At 38.9% G+C, this 21,268-nt stretch overlaps 1 protein-coding gene across 1 annotated transcript; it reads right to left on the minus strand.

The window, feature by feature from the left end:
• Window positions 1–11,884: 11,884 nt before the first annotated feature.
• On the minus strand, window positions 11,885–14,218 carry LOC127558179 (transcription factor HES-5-like). Its single transcript, XM_051991409.1, has 3 exons — window positions 12,906–14,218; window positions 12,601–12,781; window positions 11,885–12,481 (listed from the first exon to the last, which is right to left on the minus strand). The coding sequence occupies exons 1-3, from the start codon at window positions 13,392–13,394 to the stop codon at window positions 12,234–12,236; spliced, it is 918 nt and encodes a 305-aa protein (XP_051847369.1). The 5' UTR covers window positions 13,395–14,218; the 3' UTR covers window positions 11,885–12,233.
• Between the last annotated feature and the right edge of the window lie 7,050 nt (window positions 14,219–21,268).

Below are 21,268 nucleotides of genomic sequence, written 5' to 3' on the forward strand. Positions count from 1 at the left end.
TGTGTGTGTGTGTGTTATTCTCTTTTTAACTCATTTCCAATGAGAGAAAAGTTAGCAAGCAATATTTGTAATGCAGATAAGCTAGAAGCCTTCCCAGTAAGATCAGGTGTGAAACAAGGATGGTCATTGTCACCAACATTATTCAATATTATTTTGGAAGTCCTAATAATAAGAGACGAGAAAGAAATAAAAGGAATCAAAATGGGCAATGAGATAATAAAACTACCTGTTTTTGAAGATGATCTGATGATATATTTAGAAAATTCTGAAGACTCAAACTAAAAAGTTAGTTAAAACATTAATTTGAGCAAAGTGGCAGAATATAAAAGTATTAAAGTAAACCATATCAGTCATCAGAATCCACATATATCACAAACAAAACCCTACAAGAAGAGGTAGTAAAAGACAACCCATTTAAAATAACTCTAAACAATATAAATATAAATAAATAAATAAAATATAAAATACCTAGGCAAAACCAATCCAGGAAATATATAAACAAAATTATTAAAAAAAACTTTTTATACAAAAAAAATCAAATTTAAATAATTGAAAAATATGTTCAGGAATAGTCAAAGCCAGTATAATAAAAATGACAATTTTACCTAATCTATGTAGTCAATGCCATCCCAATTAAATTTCTAAATCTTATTTTACTGAGTTGGAAAAAAAAGATAGCAAAATTCATTTAGAAGGACAAAAGGTCAAGAATATCAAAGATTCTGGGAAGATGGTAGAGTAGGTCAGGAAATTCAAAGCTCTCCAGATTTTACTCACAAAAAAAGACAAAATTGTACCTCAGGACAAAACATAGAAGCATAATAACAAATAAGAGTTGGAACAGAAAAGACATCCTCCCAAGACAATTGAAGAAGATCCAAAGAAAGATGCCAGGATTGTGGTTTGGCTCCTGTAAAGTGTAAATACTTTCAATTTAGCTCAGTTGAAAACAAGGGGGCCCTGGAACTAGCATGGTGGGAAGGAATGCTCTGTCCCAGCCAGAGGAATTTTCATCTCCCAGACTATGTGAGGAGTCAACATCAAAGACGAAGAAGACTGAGAAAACCTCTGCTGATAAGGAAGGCCAAGGCCATTTGTGTTACTGAGTCTTGGGCTAGGGTAAGAATGACATATTCAGCACATACTCAGTGAGTGTAGAAGCAGTGGGGCAAGGAAGCTGCTGGCTGTGGGCTCTTACCCACATCAGGTTCATCATCAGAGGAAGATACTGAAATTTAAAAGCCTCTGTTATCCCCAAAGAGTAATATTAAATGGTCATTTGCTCAAAAAGAATTCATAAAACTACATTATATATCACCCACATTAATCCATATTGTTTTAGGTTATTTAAAATAACCAGATGATATAAATCTGGAATATTTCTGTAGTGGAGGGAACAATGATTTGGTGGATTTAAAAAAGAATGAAAAGACTTGGATTTTCATAAGATGATGTTTGTTATCCACCTTTAGAGAAACAGAGGATAAATCAGTGTGGTATAGCCATACATAGATGTATAAGAATGTAAATGTGTGTATGACTATGATTATAAATATCTATGTGTGTATATGTGTGTATACATGCCTACACACACACACACACACACACACACACACACAGACACGCATCTATGCTTAATTGTAGCCTTCTTGGGGGAGATGGGATGAGGAAAGGGAAAAAATAAATTAACACACATCTGCATATGTATATGTTTAAAAAAATAAACCATATGCAAATGACCAGGTGTACAAGCTGACTCTGTTCTGTCCAGGCACAGATTCATACTTTATCTGATCTCTCAGAACTCAGACTCTATTGCTTCCCTCACAAAGTTCTGCTTTGGGACAACAGCCAAAATTGGATATTGAAGGTGAAACTTTTAGCTTCTCTTAAATATCCCACATGTCATATGAAATGCCTTTGGCTGTAAAGCTAAGGGGAGATGCAAGTGGGAGATGGCCACCATTGCTGGCATGAACTTTGTCTCAGTGATAGAGATTATGATTTGGTCTTGAAATTTCATTGTACTCCCAATAGCACAATCAAGATTTCCAGCTGTCTTAACTCTTGGACATCCTTCCCCTTAGCTGATCTGTTGCTCCTTGTTATCTAGTTTCTTGCACTATATTGGTGACTGACTCATCAGGCTCCAGAGGGTCACAGATCTTTCCATGGTGGGACATTTCAGCCTGAAACCTAAGAGTATATAGGGAGAAGCCAGTTTAGCGTTGTCCCAAGTTTTTCAAGTTTATTCTGTGTGTGTGTGTGTGTGTTTAACTACAGCCATTCCTTCCACATCACAACTTTTCCTATTATGATTTCAATATATTGAAAATTGGCATAAAAAATTAAGTGGGAATTTGGGGGAAGTTTTGTGGAAGCCATAGACTATATGCCAAGGCCAACAGATGGCCAGAAAAAGTTTAAAAACTCAAAAATGCACAAAATATATATATATCATACTATGTGATATCAACATATATTATCTCTTAATATCATAATAATTGAGACTTCTGTAGTACAAAGAGAGCCAAAAAATTTTAGATGGATTTTCCAGATCACAGGGTTGCTGTGCCCCAACTCCAGCAATATAGAAGGGATAGTTGTATCCCTTCCAGCCCTTACGTGTCCCAGGAGAATTTCAAAACTCAGAAAAAGAAACTCATTGATCCAAGATCAGACAAAAGCCTTACATATAACTCTTCACTCCCAAGACTTTCCCTGGCTTTTCCTTATCACATAGATTGACAGCAGAATGGATCTTAGGGGTCAGCTCCCCTAACTCAAACCTAAGCCAGAATCCTCTTCCTCAGTTCCCCAGCACTCAGTTCTCTAGTTGTCATTTGAAAACATGCAAGCAAGGAGAGCCACCTCCCTCCTGAAGCAGCCATTTTCTGATAGCAGTTCCAACGCTAAGGAAACTTTTTCTGACTTTAAGCCCAATCACAATGATCCTCTTTGTGATTCCCACCCATTCAGACTGGTTCTATCTTTGGGACTGAACAGAACAAGACTAATATTCTAAGGAACAGCCTGATGTCATCCCTGATGGGTATCCTTTGCTCCCTCACTTCTCGAGACTTCTCGAGACTAAGCACACCCAGATCTTTTATTTTTTTTGTATTTAAAAACACTTAGAAGCATAGGTATAAATGGATTTTCTTTTTTTAATTAAATCTTTTTATTTTCAAAACATATGCATAGATAATTTCCAGCATTTACCCTTGAAAAACCTTGTGTCCAATTTTTTTCTCTCCCTTTTCCCCACCCCTTCCTCCAGATGGCAAATAATGCAATATATGTTAAACATGGGCAATTCTTCTACACATTTTCCCACAATTATCATGCTGCATAAGGAAAATCAGATCAAAAAGGGAAAAAATGAGAAAGAAAACAAAATGTAAGAAAGCAACAACAAAAAGAGTGAAAATGCTATGTTGTGATCCACACTCAGTTCCCACAGTCCTCTCTCTGGGTGCAGATAGCTCTCTTCATCATAAGATCATTGAAACTAACTTGAATCCACCTCACTGTTGAAAAGAGCCATAGCCTTCAGAATTAATTGTCGTATAATCTTTCTGTGTCGATGTACAATGTTCTCTTGGTTCTGCTCACTTCAAATAGCAATAGTTCTTTCCAGGCCTCTCTAAAATCATTCTGCTGATCATTTTTTGTAAAACAATAATGTTCCATAATAGTCATATGCCATAGCTTATTTAGCCATTTTCTGATGGGCATCCACTCAGTTTCCCGTATTTTGCCACCACATAAAGGGCTGCCACAAACATTTTCACACATGTGGGTCCCTTTCCTTCTTTTAAGATCTCTTTGGGATATAGGTCCAATAGAAACACTAATGGATCAAAGGATATGCACAGTTTGGTAGCCCTTTGGGTATAGTTCAAAATTGCTCTCAAGAATGGTTGAATCAGTTCACAACTCCACCAACAATGTATTAGTGTCCCAGTTTTCTTATGCCCTCTCCAATATCCATCATTATCTTCTTCTATGAACTTGGCCAATCTGAGAGGTTTGGAGTGGTATCTCAGAGTTGTCTTATAATTTGCATTTCTCTGATCAATAGTAATTTAGAACACCTTTTTTTATGACTAAAAATGGTTTTGATTTCTTCATCTAAAAATTGTCTATTCATATCCTTTGACCATTTATCAATTGGAGAATGGCTTGAATTCTTAAAAGTTTGAGTTAGTTCTCTATATACTATAGAAATGAGGCCTTTATCACCCTTGAATGTAAAATTTTGTTCCCAATTTATTTCCCTTCTAATCTTGTCTGTATTGGTTTTGTTTGTACAAAAACTTTTTAACTTAATATAATCAAAATTATCCATTTTACTTTCAATAATGTACTTCAGTTCTTCTTTGGCCACAGATTCCTTCCTTCTCCACAGATCTGAGAAGTAAATTATCCTTTGTTCTTCTAATTTGCTTACATCATTACTCTTTATGTCTCAATAATGAACCAATTTGGCTTTATCTTGGTATAGAGTGTTAGGTGTGATTCAATGCCCAGTTTCTTTTATCAAATAGTGAGTTCTCATACCAAAAGCTGGGATCTTTGGGTTTGTCAAATACTAGATTACTATTGTCATTGACTATTTTGTCTTGTGAGCCTGACCTATTCTATTGATTAACTAGTCTATTTCTTAACCAATACCAAATGGTTTTGATGACTGCTACATGCTGCTTTATAATATAGTTTTAGGTCTGCTACAACTAGACCACCTTCATTTGCTTTTTTAAATTTAATTCCCTTTAAATTCTTGACCTTTTGTTCTTTCAGATGAACTTTGTTGTTATTTTTTTTTAGATCTGTAAAATAATTTCTTGGGAGTTTGATTGGTATGGCACTGAATAAATAGATTAATTTAGGTAGTATTGTTATTTTTATTATATTAACTTGGCCCACCCAAGAGCATTTGATGTTTTTCCAATTGCTTACTTGATCTGACTTAATTCATGTTTTGTAGAAAGTGTTTTGTAATTGTGTTCATACAGTTCCTGACTGCTTTGGCAAGCAGACTCCCAAATATGGTATGTTGTCTATAGTTATTTTAAATGGAATTTCTCTTTATGTCTTATTGCTGATCTTTGTTAATAATATTTAATTCTACACATATTCTATATATATATATATAATAACATTTAATTCTAATGAAATGCTGATAATTTGTATGGGTTTATTTTATATCTGTAACTTTGCTAAAGCTGTTATTTGTTTCTAGTTGTTTTTTTAGTTGATCCTCTAAGTATATCATCATATCATCTGCAAAGAGTGATAAGTTGGTTTCCTCATTACCTGCTCTAATTCTTAATTTCTTTTTCTTCTCTTATTGCCAAAGCTAGCATTTCTAATACAATACTGAATAGTAATGGTGATAATGGGCAACCTTGTTTTTTGCCCTTGTTCTTATTGGGAATAGATCTATTTTATTCCTATTATATATGCTGCTTGCTGATGATTTTAAATAGATGACACCACTAATTTGAAGGAAAACTCCCATTAAAACTGCTGACTTCTGCTGACACAAATGGAATAAACAAAGGAAGACACAAATATTATCATTAGCCATTCAGGAAACTTAACCTAACTTTGTGTAATTGAGTCTTGCAATCTCTTTTCTCAAGGCACCACTTCTTTCACTGACGACTCACAGGTGACACCTGGTGGTGATTGTAAAACACAGCCAAGTTTCTCAGAAGCAGAATCTCAGTTGGGCAGCACCAACAGTCCCCCTTTATTCTCTGGAAATCCAGAAAGGAATCACCTAAATTCTGTTGGCTCTCAGGTGAAGATCAACCTCTCTCTACTCCCAGAATCACACAATCTCAGAGAATGGAAACAAAAGGCATCATGGTATAATGGAGAGCTTTCTGACCTTCCTCTCTCTGAGCCTCAGTTTCCTTCTCTGAAAAATGAGAGGTTGAAATAAACGATCTCTAATTCCTATTCCAATAAAAATCTTTGGATCTATATTCAAACCCCCCCCACCTAAATCTTTTCTTCTCCAGAAAAAACAACCTCAGTTTCTTCATTATTAGTGAAAGAAAGCTAAGGAACACAATGGTTACACAAGATATTTCATCAATCAAAAAACATTTATTAAGCATTTTCTGGATGGCAGGCATTATTCTAAATGCTGGAAATACAAAAAATAAAAAGTTCTCATTTTTAAGGATTTCCTAGTCTAATATGGGAGAAAACATAAATGCATGGAAATGCTAGGGAAAAGTGAATCAGCTCCTTGGAGATGTTGGGAGAATGGAGGGAGGAAAAGAATTGGAGATAAAATAGGAAGATTGGGAAAACGGGGAAGGAGGACCAAGGTTTGTGGCCTATGGTGTAGAGAAAATATTTATTATTTATCCTTTATTAATATTGTTGAATTTACACAAAAATTGTCTAACTTCAAAAGCTTGATATATTGTATTGCTGAGAATAATTAACTCATTCACAGTTTATTATTATAAAGTATTGGTGTTATTTTGTACAACAGTCTCTTGAGGAGATTACAAAAATGAATGTTGAAAATTATCTTTATGCATAATTGGAAAAATAAAATACTAGTAAGGAAGGGGAAGAGAGAGAAAGAAATAAGAGGTAGATACATATATATAGATAATAGAAAGATAGAAATAGGGATAGAGGGATGGATAGAGGAAGATAATTGACAGATAAAGAGAAAGATGGATAGATAGATGGATGGATAGAAGATACATACTATTGATGAGAGAAATAACCATTAAAACAACTCAGAAGTACTACCTCATACCTATCAGATTGGCTAAGATGACAGAAAAAGAAAATAATATTGTTGAAAGAGATATGGGAATACTAAAGTACTGTTGGTGGAATTGTGAACTGATCCAACCATTCTGGAGAGTAATTTGGAACTATACCCCAAGGGCTATCAAACTGGGCATACCCTTTGCTAGAGTAGTGTTACTACTGGGTCCATATCTCAGAGACTATAAAAGAAGGGAAAGGACTCACATGTGCAAAAAATGTTTGTAGTATCTCTTTTTGTGGTGGCAAGGAATTGGAAATTAAGTAAATGCTCATCAATTGAGGAATGATTGAATAAGATGTGGTAAATGAAAAAAATAGAATGCTATTGTTCTATAAAAAATGCTGTGCAGGCCGAGTTCAGAAAAGCTTGGAAAGACATTTGAACTGATGCTGAGTGATGCAAGTAGAACTAGGAAAACATTCTACACAGCAATAACAAGCTTATGTGATGATCGACTATGATAGATTTAGTTCTTCTCAGTAATTCAGTGATCCAAGACAATTCCAAAAGAATAATGATGGAAAATGCCGTTCACATACAGAGGAAGAACCATGGAGACTAAATGTAAATCAAAGCATCTATTTTCACTTTTTTTTTCTTTTTCCTTTCTCATAGTTTTTTCCTTCAGTTCTGATTATTCTTTTACAACATGACTAATATGAAAATATATATAGCATGACTGTATATGTATAACTTATGTCGGATTGCTCGCTGTCTTGGGAGGGGGAAGGGAAGGAAGGGAAGGAGAAAAAATTTGGAATTTTATGAAAAGTGAATGTTGAAAACTATCTTTACATGTCATTGGAAAAAATAAAACACCATTAAATGGGCAAAAAGATAAAGGAAGAGATAGATATATAGATGATACATAGATAGACAGGCAGATAGAGAGAGGGCACAGTGATAGAAAAGAGATAGAAAGAAAAAGAGAAGAGAGAGAATGAAAGAAAGAAAAGAGAACAAGGGAGAAAGACAAAGAAAGAGAGAGAAAGAGGAGGGAAGGAAAAAAGAGAGAAGAGAGAGAGAGTGAAAGAAAGAAAAGAGAGAAGAGAGAGCAACAGAGAGAGAGAGAAAGTAAAATATTGTTAAGAGAAGAGTGAAGAAGACAGTATAACTGACCTGAGCATTACCTCAAAATTGATGTTGTAGGAGGGAACAGAAGGGAAAGAGCAATCCTCTCGTGGAGATGAGAGTCTACAGCCTGACTGTCCTTCTGTCTTTGAAATGATAATGCCTGAGGATCATTCTTTTCTTCTCTTGGGTTCTGTCCATTGGCAGACCAATTGGGTGGATGGGAGAGGGACTGTGTGTGTCCTACTTCGCTCTCCCCACTATTATGGAAGCCTACTTCTCTCCCTATAAATGAGTTCATTTCGAGCATCTTCAGGTTTGCCCTCACCTGAAAGCAGCACATTTGGAGGGACAAACTTAAAGGTTTTGTGTTTCATAGGAGGACCTGCAGTTCTCTTGTGACTTGGTGTGGGAGGGCTATCATTTTACAGCTTATTTTATGAATGCTCCTATACTTTTCCAAGCAGGGCCCTAAATCTTAACTCCTGGCCTGACTTGGATTTTCTCTGGGAAAATGAGTTGAGTCATGGCGTCACTGAGGGTGAGGCAGATCCCAGATATCTAATTCCACCCAAAGGAGCAGAGTACAGAATGACTAGAGGGGCCAGTTCTGCCTCTGAGTAAGACCATGAGGTATGATGTGAGTATTCAAAATCCATGCCTTTTTCACTGAGGCAAGTAAGGAGAACACAAACTCTCACACGTCCCCTAGGATTGCCTAAATAAATGGGAGCCTACCCAATATAGAGGTTAAAAAAAAACATTTTCTAAGTCCCTACTGTATAGAAAGCATTGATCTAGATATTTGGAGATACAGGCTTTAGGAAAGGCTCAGACTAAGGCAACATGGCAAAGCAGATATAATGCTACATCTGGAGGAAGCCAAGTCTAGCCCCCATTCTTACTTCTAACTATCTGTAAGATGCTGGATCAGTCACCTTGAGTTCCATAGTCTCAGTTTACTCATCAATAAAATGGGAATGGAGGCATCTAGTAGATAGAGTGCCAGACCTGGAATCAGGAAGACTTGTTTGGTTGAATTGAAATCTGGCCCCAGATACTTACTAGCTGTGTGACCCTGGGCAAATCACTTACCCCTCTTGACCTCAGTTTCCTCAAATGTAAAATGAACTGAAGAAAGAAATGACAAGGCACTTTAATATTTTTGCTAAGAAAATCCCAAATGTGGTCAGATACAATTGAAAACAATTGAACAACAAAAAGTGGATATAAAAATGCATCTATTGCACAGGGTTGTTTCAAGACTCAGATGAGATGATTTGTAAAAGAGTTTGAAAAGTTTCAAAAGCGGGTTTTCTGGACACCCTTTTCTGAACCTCCCCACTCCAGGCTTTTATCCCTCAATATTATTAATGAGTTCTCCTGAGATTCAAAACCCATTTTAACCCATTAAGGAGCCAAACTCCTTAAATAAGGGCACTGTGACCCATAAATCCTTAACTAATTTGGGTTTGAATTTCTTCTCCCCCACTGCCAAAACTCTTTAGGTCTTTACCAAAATGGCAAAACTCTCAGCACTACCCTGTTACTTAAGAGACCAAACTGCTCTGTTGCTAAAGAGACCAAACTGGCTGAAGCTCAGAAAACCCCCAAACTAGGAGAGGTAATAACTTTGAGCTGCAACATACAAGTAACAAGTTCTATTTAAATAGCATTATAGCATTTGCAGTGGAAGAAAGAATTCTCATTTTAGCCTTACAATAACCATGGGAAGCAGGTGCTATTATTATTTCCATTTTACAGATGAGTAAACTGACTCAGACAGCTAGGAAATGTCTTGAAAGCTAAGGAAGGTGTCTACACTATAGGTCTAATTCTCTGTGCATTTTGGTGCCACCTAGTGGTCATTTCAACCATTTAACTATTGTTTAGTGAAAATGATCAGGTGGAAGTTGGTAGAAGAAGGGGTTTCAGTGGAGGTAAGGAATTGTTATTGAATCTACTATTGGAGAAACTTGAGTTCAAATCTTCCATCAGCTATTTGCCGACTGTGTGTGCTGACATGAGCAAATCACTTCCCCTCTGTGGTCCTCAGTTTTCTAATCTGTAAAATAAGGCAGTTGGACAATGTGGCCATAGAGCTCACCTTAGTCTCTATGTATCTTAGTCCATGATCCTTGACCATTTATATGGAGGGATTTGAATCTGAAACCATGAGCATGGAGAAAGCAAAAGGAGGCAGTTCTGATACTGATTTTTTAGGCTTGGAGTAGGGGTAAGAGACCACAAAGCTGGGGTAGGGGTATTCCTATCCTCCTAAACTCAGGATATAGAGAAGAATGTCAATGTTACTTGTGCAGGGACTGTAATATGGCATTTTAAGGCTTACATAGAGCATTACATGTTATCTTATTTGATTCTTACAATGCTGGAATATTGGTACTAGTATTATTCCAATTTTACTAGTATTATCCCAATTCCAGTTGAGGAAAACGAGGTATTGGTGAAAGTTTAGTGACTTTCCCAGTCACCTATCTAATAAGTGACTGAGATCAGATTCACACTCAGGTTTTCCATACTCTCTGCTTGGTATAGAAGGAGCAAGGTGTTATGGGAATGAAGGCAGGGGAAACTGATGGAACTAGGAGTCTTAGCTCTGACTCCAAAGGAAAAAATGTCTTAAAAGATTCTAGACTCATCTCTTTAGGATGAAAGAGGAATGAATACAATAGTGTCTGTTTTACAACTTACTGTTTTAAAAAGTAGTGCTCAGGTTTCAGAGGTTGTCATACAGCCAGTATATGTCAGGAGCAGGATTTAAACTCAAATCTCCCTGACTTCTCCACTAGACCACCCTCCCCACTGGAGGGGAGGCCAATTAAAAGTGGCCATTTCAATCTGTCATTTAATGAGACTGCTTTCAAAGTAGGATACTCTGGACCTTTGAGATTATTCCTCCCTCTCCCCAGGAGATGAGATTGTGTATCTCTGTGGTCTCACTAACCCTAACCAGATCAACTCCTGTTGGATTAATTGAATGAAACTGTTATGGTCTTTCGACACTAGACAAAGGTCATTACCACTTAGTTCAGCTTCTTCAGAAAATTGGAAGGAAATCAGAGACAATAAAAGTCTCCAAACTCTGCTCTTCTCCCCTAGAGTGAGACCTAATGGACAATTCACTAACCCATCATGCTAAGTGATTGAGCTCTGAAGGTCCGAGTTTCCAGAATTTGGGCACTTTAGTGCCCTGAGCCTGTCCCCTCTCCTCCCTCTCTTCCCTTTGCCTCACTTCTCCCTCTAGACAAGAGAGCCATGATGAACTCTGATCTTACCAGTTAAAGAGACGGACAAGAAGAGAGATTCCAAGACAAAGAGATAAAAATTCACTCGTGTTTATTTAGCTTTACCATAATTATCTGGTACAAATATACCCAAGCATACACAGTATGCACCCAGCAGCCCCAGTGCCTAGCACACCTACTGTCTTAAATCCCTGTTGGACAAAGGGGCGTCCCATGCACCTTGGATGATGCAACTGCTTTGAGGCTGGTGGCAGTGATTTCTCACAAGGATCAACCTCTTCAAATGTATAACATTCAACCACAACTTCCCACCCTCCACCCTCATCCCTTCATATCCTTTAATATAAAGTGACCCCCATTATTTTCACAAATAGAAAAAGTAAAGCAGCTACCTTATAGAAAGCATCCATTCCCTGTCCATGGTCTGACAAGGTCTAGCTTCCTTGTCTCCCCAAAGTAGTCCTTGATAGAGAAACTAACTCACCAGGAGATCAGGGCTTCCCATGGACTACAGAGGGCTCCCAGAGATGACAGGAGCTCTAGAAAGCTAACCCACATGTCAGAAAGGGGACAGGAAGGGGATGATGGGAAAACTGGATGCAAAGGCACAAAGCTCTTACACAAGTCAGAGAATTCTCCCCCTTCCCCACCCCATCTCTGCACTTAACAGATTTACAATCTTACTACAGTTGTAATGTACAGAACAAAAATCCCTTTCCCTCTCCCACTCCCTGCCCCTGCCCCTTCCCACCCATTAAGGGCTCCTTCATTATGAAGACATATCTATGTACAGTCCCACACTCTCAACAGAATACTGGACTCCTTTCCTTTCAAACTGGAAGCTACCTCAGAGGTGAAGGGAAGTGGCTGGCCCAAGATCACACAGTAAGTGGCAGAAATGGAGTTTGGAGTCCAGGCCTGCTGACTCCCAGTCCAGGGCTCTGTCCACTGCCAAGAGTTCGAGTGTTCCATTCTCTTCACACATAAATTAAGGGGGAACTAATATTCCCTACTGAAAAGAGGAGGTTCTGCAGCAGCCATCTTCCTCTGGAGTGAAAACCTCAAGCTGGCTGACATGAGTCCATCTACCAGGGGCGCCACAGGGGACTGGGAGGGCCTTTGAGGACGGGCTGCTTCCCAGGAGCAGGAGCAGGGAAGGAGGGAGCCAGCCCCTCAGAGGCAGCCGAGGAGCTTTTCTGGAAGTGGCTGCGCAATTTGCTTTGGGTGTCCGTCTGTGCCTTGTGGAAGGAGAGGAACTGGAAGGCTTCCTGCAGGCAGCGGGCGTAGCCCTCCTTGAAGTCGGTCTGCAGGCTTCTAGGGAGAGAACCTGGAGCTGGAGAAGGAAGGAAGGAGAGAAAGGCATGAGAAGCAGCTTCCAGAAGCAGCACCCATCCCCGCCCCTGTCCCGGTCCTGAACCCCTTCATCTCCACCGTCTAGAGCGCGGGGCTCACCTTTGCCCTGCAGGTGGCTCTGCTGCTTCAGGTAGCTGACGGTCATCTCCAGGATGTCAGCCTTCTCCAGCTTGGAGTTGGGCTGGTGTCTCTGGAATTCCTTCTCCAGCAGGAGTTTCAGCTGCTCGATGCTGCTGTTGATGCGGTCCCGGCGCATCTTCTCCACCACCGGCTTCCTCAGCTGTGGAGAAAGAAAGGGGGGTAACATAGTGGTTAGCACAAAGCCATCCTGGACTCAGCCAGCCCCAGCCCTATTTTAAAGACTAGAAATGGTTCCCAGTTCTCTTTCCAGGCCGAAAACTTACTTTGTTTTTCTCTTTGGGAGTCAGCAGGGAGCTATGCTCCATGAAGTCTGTGCTGGGGGCCATGGGGCTGCTGGTAGAGACGGCGAGAGTAGGAGGAAGGTAAGCAGCGCGGCTGGCTGAACTGGCCGCCGCTCCACCGCTCCCGTATTTATCCAGTCCGCCTGGCCTGGGATCTGTGGGGCTCTGGCCTCGCTGACTTTCCCACACTCGCCGACCAATCAGAAGGCAGGGCTGGACAATAAGAGAAGCATCTCTTCTTGTGTGCTCGGGGCCCGGCTGAATAGGCCGCGGATAATGACGCTCCCCCTCTCCCCCTCCCGACCCCGAGCAGGTGGGGACTCTGTGGCAAGAGAGAGAGAGTGGAGGGAACCTGGCCTTGGAAAAGCTGGGAACTGGCTGCCCACTGATGTGGGACATCAATAGCGCTCCGCGTCCGGACACAAAGTGTGGTGCCGGGAGATCTGTGAATGGAAATGGAAATAACCCCATTCCCCTCCCCCGCGCGCACACTGCCGAGTGGCGGGAAATCTTAGCCGAGCTTGGGGGAGGGGGGAAGAGGAGGAGGATTTTTCCCCTGGGACATGTGGGAGCGGGAACAGAAATACACCCAGGACTAGATGGGAAGCTCCTGGTCAACGAAACTAACTGTGAGGTTGGATCCCCAGCCTTTCCTCCGAATGACCTCTCCCGGCCAGATCCGAGGAGCAAGGAGAAAAATCGAAGGCGACTCAACAAATGTTTATTCCGCACCTGCTGGACCCCGGGCACTGTGGCAGTTTACAAGCACGAGAGTGACTCAGTTTCTGTCCCGAAAGAGTTAATAATCTACACCGAGAAGCAATAAAAATAATACTAACTAGCATTTATTTGGCACGTACTGTATGCTAAGTGTTTTACAATTACCTCACCTCTCACCTTAACCTTGGGAGGTAAACCTTGTACTTATCTCCATTTTACAGATAAGGAAACTGAGGCAAAGGAAGGTTAAGTGGCTTGTCTAGGTTCACACAGCTAGTAGCTATCATTCAGTTTACAATCTACCAGAGAAGTAATAATAATAATCATTATTATCATCATCATTTATTTGGCACTTACTATGGGCTAGATATTTTATAATTATCTCACTTCTCACTTTAATCTTGGGAGATAGACCTTGTACTTATTCCCATTTTACAGATAAAGAAACTGAGGCAAAGAGAGGTTAAGTGGTCTGTCCAGATTTACACAGCTAGTAACTATCACTCAAAGAGTTTACAATCTTCACAGAGAAGTAATAACAACAATAATAATAACTAACATTCATTTGGCACTTACTATGTGCTAGGTGCTTTATAATTATTATCTCACTCCTCACCTTCACCCTGGGAGATAGACTTTGTAATTATCCCCATTTTACAGATAAGGAAAGTGAGGCAAAGAGAAATTAAGTAGTTTGTCCAGGTTCACACAGCTAGTAACTATCAGAAGCTAAACTTGAAATCAGGTCTTCATTTTGCCATATAACTACACAATACAAAATATAAAAGTAGAATAAAAAAGTAATTTAGGGGAGGAGGAGAATATCAACAAATGGGGTTGAGATCAGAAAAGACTTCAAGTAAGAAATGAGCTGAGCCTTGAAGGAAGCTGGAAATTCCAAGAGCCAGAAATAAGAGAGAGTATCTAGGAATGAAAGTGGGAGATAGAATATCCAGTTTAGGTAAAAAGGCCTTTGAAATAATTTTGACTTCTAAATTTCAGATTCTATTTTCCCAGTTTAGCTATTTCAAATCTATTCAAGTTTGAGCAAATTGCTTCTCTGTGTGCCTCAGTTTTCTTATCTATAAAATATGGGGTTAGATCAGACAACCTCTAAGGTTCCTTCTATAAATCCTTATCTTTTGTTTTGTTCCAATACTTGTATTTACTAGAGACTCAAGTCCAGAGAGAGAGAATGTGAATTGTCCACACTCAAACAACAAATGAATTTCAGAATTGGTTCTTTAATCTAGTTGTAGGTCCCTTGATTTCCATTCTAGGGTTCTCTCTAGAGTTATTACAGCAGATGTCCTCTAGGGGAAACCCATAGCCTAGTCTCATAGTATTTCTACTGCTTTCAGAGGCTGAAGCTTTGGGGAAATCCTTTCTTCCAGCTATTTTGATAGGTCAGAAGGTTGAGCTAAATCCCTCCTGTAATTCTGAGTCAAAAATGTATATGGCCTGTCAATCACCTAGCACCTGCTTGCTGAGCACCTACCGCATATCCCAGACACTAAATGGGAAACATAGACGCATAAGGCACATAGACGCATAACTGGGGACAACAGCCTAAAATGTGCACATGACAATAATGATAATTGACAATTTTGAGCAACTTAGAATTTGGCAAATGTTTCCACTAAATGGTCTCATTTGGATGCCATGACAACCCAGTGAAGGAAGTACTACAACTATCAATATGTCCATTTTACTGAGAAGGAAACTGAGGCTCAGAAGGGGATGGAGTTTGCCCCTGGTTGTTTAGTTACTAACTAACCATCAGCATCAGAAATTAATCCCAGGTTTCTTTTCACCCCAACTCCAGTGTTGTTTGTTTGTTTTTTTTTTTTTTTTTTCCTGTCCTACTGAACTGTTGACACTTACATTGGAGTAACTGGAATCTTTCAAGGAAGGAGAAAAAGCGAGATACATAAAGGCAGAAAAGTTTTCACAGAGAAAATGGGACTTGATCTGGGCTTAGAAAGAAAAGTGAAATCATAAAAGACAGAGAAGAGAAAAGGAATTTTAGGTGGGGAAGAAGTGGTACCCATCCTACCAGGAATATATCAGTGTGCCTCCGGTTCCCACAACCCTTCCAACATTTATCATTTTAGATCTTTTTTGTAATCTTTTTCAAGATAAACAAAAATAGAGAGATGGAGGGGTGCTATAGACATAAAATGTTGCATGTGTTTTAAGATGAGGTCACTGTGTTATTAGTTTTACTTTGTTACAAAAGATCTTTCATAAAAAGAAAAGCCTATAAAGATTTATAAAGTAAAAACAAAATGCATCAATAACATTTTTAAAGGGGATAAAATAGGTGAAGCAGGTGTCTGTCTCAGTTTGTTCATCTACAATAATAACACAGGTAGGAAGTATCTGAGACCAAGGGTACATGAAAAAGAGTAACAAGTCATAAGACTGGAAAGGTATATCAGGGTGTCAGAGATAATATAAAATATAAGCAACAATATGCACGATTCATGCAAGCCTATTTTCCCTTAATTTACTGGGAGTTGTGTAAAGGTTGCTTTTCCAAGGCCAGCTACCAGGGAAAATATTTTTGACTTCAGGACAGGATTGGGCCAAGAATGGGTAGGATTTACAACTTTAGCAGTGTCAAGTCAGGAATCATTTATGAAGTACCTACTATGTGCCAGACATTGATGCTAAACCCTGGGGATATAACTAAGGACCAAAAAATAAAAACAAAACCAAGTCCAATGCTCCAGGGATTCACGGTATGATGGGACTAAGTCACACGCTAAGTACAAGGCAGTGTGCTTCAGAAAAGCAGATTTCAATCCCAGCTCTACCCATGACTCTTTATGCAGTCTTAAGCAATTTCTTTTCCCTTTTCTGGGCCTCAGTTTCCCCATATGTAAAGAAGGTTGCACTTGATGGCCAAGGATTCTTTCAGCTCTGATGTACTGTAATTCTGACTCAAATCAGTTCTCAGCCACATCTGTTCCTGTACGCTGGATGTCTTGTTTTCTTCCCTACCCCCCACCCGTGCCCACCCAGGTAAGACAAACGTGGCTGAGCACAACATCCCCCCCACCTCCCAGTATCTGCTTCCCCAGCCCCTTTTGTGCAGCTCTCAATGGCCTCATCCCTTTTGTACAGATCAGCAGCTGGGAAGCTCTGGATCCTTTATGTCAAGTTGTGGGAAAGTTTTTGTGACAGTGTCTCACGTGTTTTCTCAAAAGCTCCTGGATCACGTCTGGGCACATGTAATACCATCTCAGAAAAACTCCCCAAGTTTGGCAGCAGAAGCTCAAGTTCTCATAAACAGTTTTTTTTTTTTAAGATCACAGAATTGTGGGAGAGCTATTGGTTAACAGAGGTAAATGAGAAAGTCTCTATTTCATAGGTAAAATGAACCCTCTGGTAAACAACCAGGGCAGAGCCCCCAATTAAAAACTGAAACTAATGGGCTTGGGTTCACATAGGAACTCATTAAACTCAGAGGGATCCTTAGAAGTCAACTCTTTCAACCTCTCTTTTTTCAGAGAAAATCGAGGCTCAGAATTGGAAAGGGACTTGGTCAAAGTCACATGGTTAGTGATGGCTCTTCATTTTGAGGATGAGAGCCCTTCCCATAAAATCCAAAAAGCAGAAGATCATATACCCCTAAAATAACTTCTTTACATAGATGGGGAATGATAGGTGTAGAAGGTTGTGTATGTAGTCAGACTTAGTTTAGGTATTGGCTAGTTTGGCTGAACCACTTTTCTTTTAAATATTTTTAAAAGGTGATTCTAGGGGAGAGGAGAGGCAGGACTAAAGTTGGACCAAAGGATGATGGGAAAACAAAAGATGCAAACAACAATTTTAAATTTAAAAACAAACTGATTAATCCCCAATTTGATTCTTTCATCTTTTTGTTTGTTTTTCTTTCCTCCCTTCCTCTCATAGAAACTGAATTACAAAGTTGATATAATGCTAGCCTGGAAAGGAAAAGACTCAAATAATAAGATAGCACTCTTCAAATATTCAGAGTACTGTCCAAAGAGAAAAGATGAAAACTTTCTCTACTTAGCCCAAGGCAAAGCTAGAAGTAATAAGTGAAAGCTCAGAAGAGGAAGAATTTAAGATTAGAGTTTGGGAAAATCTCCCTGATAGTGTTGTCACTGAATAGAATGGGATAACTCCAAAGTGTGATCCTGAATAAATCACTTCATCTCCACCTGCCTCAATATTCTCATTTCTAAAATGGAAATAATAATAGCACCTACTTTCTGGGGTGGTTATGCAGCTAAAATGAAATAATATTTCTAAAACACTCTGCAAATCTTACTATAAAAAATGCTTATCATCATCATCATCATCATTATTTAGTTCCTTGTCACGAGAAGTTTTCAAGCAAAAGCTAGATCAATGATTCTCCAAGTGTGGTCCAGAAAATGCTGGGAGTCTCTGAAACCATTTCAGAGAGTCTACAAATTCAAAATTAGTTTTTATTTTTTAATCTAGTAGATATCTATAAATATAATCCATAGAAACAAAAATTCTTGGGACAAATCTTCAATAAGTTTTACTATTATAAAGCTACTGGGGACAAAAGTTTAAGAACCACTGGGCTCTTTATTTCTTGGCAAGGTTGGAAAGGGGGCTGATGGTCAAATATAAATTGGATTGGATAGACCAGAAGATCCTTTCCATCGCTGAGATTACAGATCCATGTGTTTATAATTCAGCCATAGGACTCAATTCAACAAGATAAATCATATAAAAGAAATGAGGCTAAACTGAACCCAAAGGCTTAAATACAGGGCAAAAATAGCTCCGTATCTTCTGTGTGGAAGGGTACCTTCAGATCAAAGAGATTCTGGAAAGCTAATTTAGAGGGATAGAAAGAATATCTTTAAATTCTTTTGCATGGAAGCTTCCCCTAACCCCTCCATACCCTCTTGGATAGACTGAGTCTGAAAGATCTCTTGAGGAAGTTCTGGACAGTCATGAGAAGGGGAAGAAAACAATAGATAATAGTGAAGTGCCAAAAAGTTGGCAAAGAGATTTTATCTCAGGAAATCAGTCAATCGGAATGAAAACAAAGATACTCACACTGAGAGAGTGTATATAGATTGGACTAATCAGTTAGTACTTAGGTAAGTCACAGTTCAAGTCTTTGTTCTGCCACTAATCACTGGGTTACCCTGGACAATTTACACCTCACTGAAACTCAGTTTCCTTCTCTATAAAAAAAAAATAAATTAAACTATTAAAAAAAATTACTTTAGAATCAGGACCATGAAAAGTCATGAAAGGTCATGCATGGAACTCTACCTCAGAGGTAGAATTTCCCAACCCAGACCTGAACAAGACTGTTTTCTGCATCATTGCTAAAAAGTGGTACTCCATGTCTTCACTTGAAGACCTTTACTGATGGGGAACTTACCACTTCCCAAGAAGGAGACCTCTCACTGTAGGAGAACTCAAAGTGCTGGAAGTGTTTCCTGATCTCAAGGCTAAATCAGATTCCTCTTTACAATGTATATCCATTGTTCTCTGGGATCAAGAAGAGTGAGTCTATTCATTTTTCTGCTTCACCTCTTTGAAAGATGTAAAGACAGCCCTATGCTTTTTGGAGCAGGCAGTGTGGTTCAATGAGAAGAAGACGATCTAGAATCAGAAGAAGAAAAAAAACAGATTCATATAAGAGCTGACATTCTCTAGTTATGAGTAAATCCCTTGTCTTCTCATCTGTAAAATGGGAGTGCTGGCCAAATCACTTAACTTTTTAATGACCTCAGGAAACTCTCTAAGTTTGTAAATGGAGGAGCAGAAACATGTTCACTTTGGTGGGGGATGTTTTCTCCTCCAAACCTCTCTAAGGAGGTACTAAGGAAATTACAGATTCAAAAAAAAATGGAGTACATACAATATTGTAGTATGGTATTAGTAGTAGTAGTATAGTATAGTTGCTTATGAAAGGACCTGCAAGATGTTTATAAGATTGAAAGATAATACAGGTAAAGCACTTCACAAATCTTAAAGTGATAAGAGAAATGACAGTCATTACTAGCGTCCTTTTAGAGTGTAAGTTACCTGAGATCAAGAATATGAATGCACTCCCCTTTTCTCCCCTAGAAGACTATGGGAGGGTGGTCCTATAGAGCAGGGATTGTAAGATCTTTCTTTGTATTACCATTATTTAGCCAACACTGGGCACATAGTAGGTAATTAATAAATATTAGTTAACTCCTATTGACTCTGTATAATCCCCAATGCCTAATACAATGCACAAAACAAATAAGTGTTTAATAAATTATTATTAATTGATTTCCCCAACTAAACATTCCTAGTGCTTCAATCATACCTGAATTGACTTGATCTTTTTGGGGGCCGGGTAGAGGAACTTTACCATCCTTGGTAAGGATGAGAACAATCTGACATAAATATTACTTCACACCCTTTCTGAATGACTCTACTCGTGGATTTATTGAATTATTTTCAATTCTTCATGATGCCATTTGGGTTTTTCTTGGCAAAGATTCTAGAGTAGTTTGCCATTTCCTTCTGCAGCTCATTTTATAGATACAGAAACTGAGGCAAATAGTGTTAAGCGGCTTGTCACACAGCTAGTAAGTATCTGAGGCCAGATTTGAACTCAGGGAGATGAATCTTCATATCTTCAGGCTGGGGACTCTACCTACTGTACCATCTAGTTGCCTTTGCTCATGGATGGAAGTAATTTATTTCTAAAAATTTCCCCCACCCCTTCAAAAATGGTTATAATAGGAAATGGTGCAAAAAGTGAAAGGAGGGGGTCTACCACTCTATGTTAATAAAGCTCTATCTCTTTTGGGCAGCCCAGTGGGAAAAGAAGAAAATCGGAGAAAAAAACAAAGAGGAAAAGGAGGAGGGAAGAAGCATTGACATAGCATGCATATTATGTGCCAAGCATCATGAATGCTCAATTAATCTCATATCTTATTTGATCTCCACAACAATCCTGTGAATTAAGGGCTATTATTATTTTCACTTTACAGTTGAGGAAACTGAGAGAAGAAAGGGGTTATGGGATTTGGAACAGATTGTTAGTCTGCCCATTCCTCTGGAGAGTTAGATGGCAGGGTAATCTTGGAGTTACCTAAAGTCAAATCCAGCCTCACTTATTAGCTATGTGACTTTGAGCAAGTCAATTCATTTAACCAGGGCTGCCTCAGTTTCCTCAAAAGGAAACTGGAGATAATAATAATACTTATTTCCCAAAGTTATAATAAGGAGCAAATGAAATAACCCATGTAAAGTGCTTTATAAAACCTTAAAGTATTAAATAAATGCTAGCTGTTATTATTATCATTATTATTATAAAGTGATTTAACCACATCATCTCATTTGCTCTTCACGACTCTGAAGAAGTGAGCATTATAGGAGATAGTCTAGCTTTGAAAACTAAAGATCTAGGCTCCAATTTTGATTCGACCTTTTACTCCCTTTGAGACTTCAGCAGAGCATTAATCCTTCATTTCCTCATCAGTAAAATGTGGGGTTTGGACAAAACAGATTGAACCTGACTCTCCCAGGCTTGTTCTTCCAGCCAGGCTGGCTTGCTTGCTTTTCCCCATACTCAACAGTCCATCTTTCCCCCACGTGCCATGAAAGCATGCTTAGAA

The sequence above is a fragment of the Antechinus flavipes genome, chromosome 3 (genome assembly GCF_016432865.1).
Source record: "Antechinus flavipes isolate AdamAnt ecotype Samford, QLD, Australia chromosome 3, AdamAnt_v2, whole genome shotgun sequence".
Classification (NCBI taxonomy): domain Eukaryota; kingdom Metazoa; phylum Chordata; class Mammalia; order Dasyuromorphia; family Dasyuridae; genus Antechinus; species Antechinus flavipes.

What these genes read in the sequence shown, in the direction of transcription:
- LOC127558179 (XM_051991409.1), bottom strand. Translation starts at nt 13,394, where the DNA reads ATGGGGTTATTTCCATTTCCATTCACAGATCTCCCGGCACCACACTTT. An exon ending in CTCCCAAAGAGAAAAACAAA is followed by an intron (nt 12,782 to 12,905) that starts GTAAGTTTTCGG and finishes CTTTCTCCACAG; the next exon opens with CTGAGGAAGCCGGTGGTGGA. An exon ending in GAGCCACCTGCAGGGCAAAG is followed by an intron (nt 12,482 to 12,600) that starts GTGAGCCCCGCG and finishes TTCCTTCTCCAG; the next exon opens with CTCCAGGTTCTCTCCCTAGA.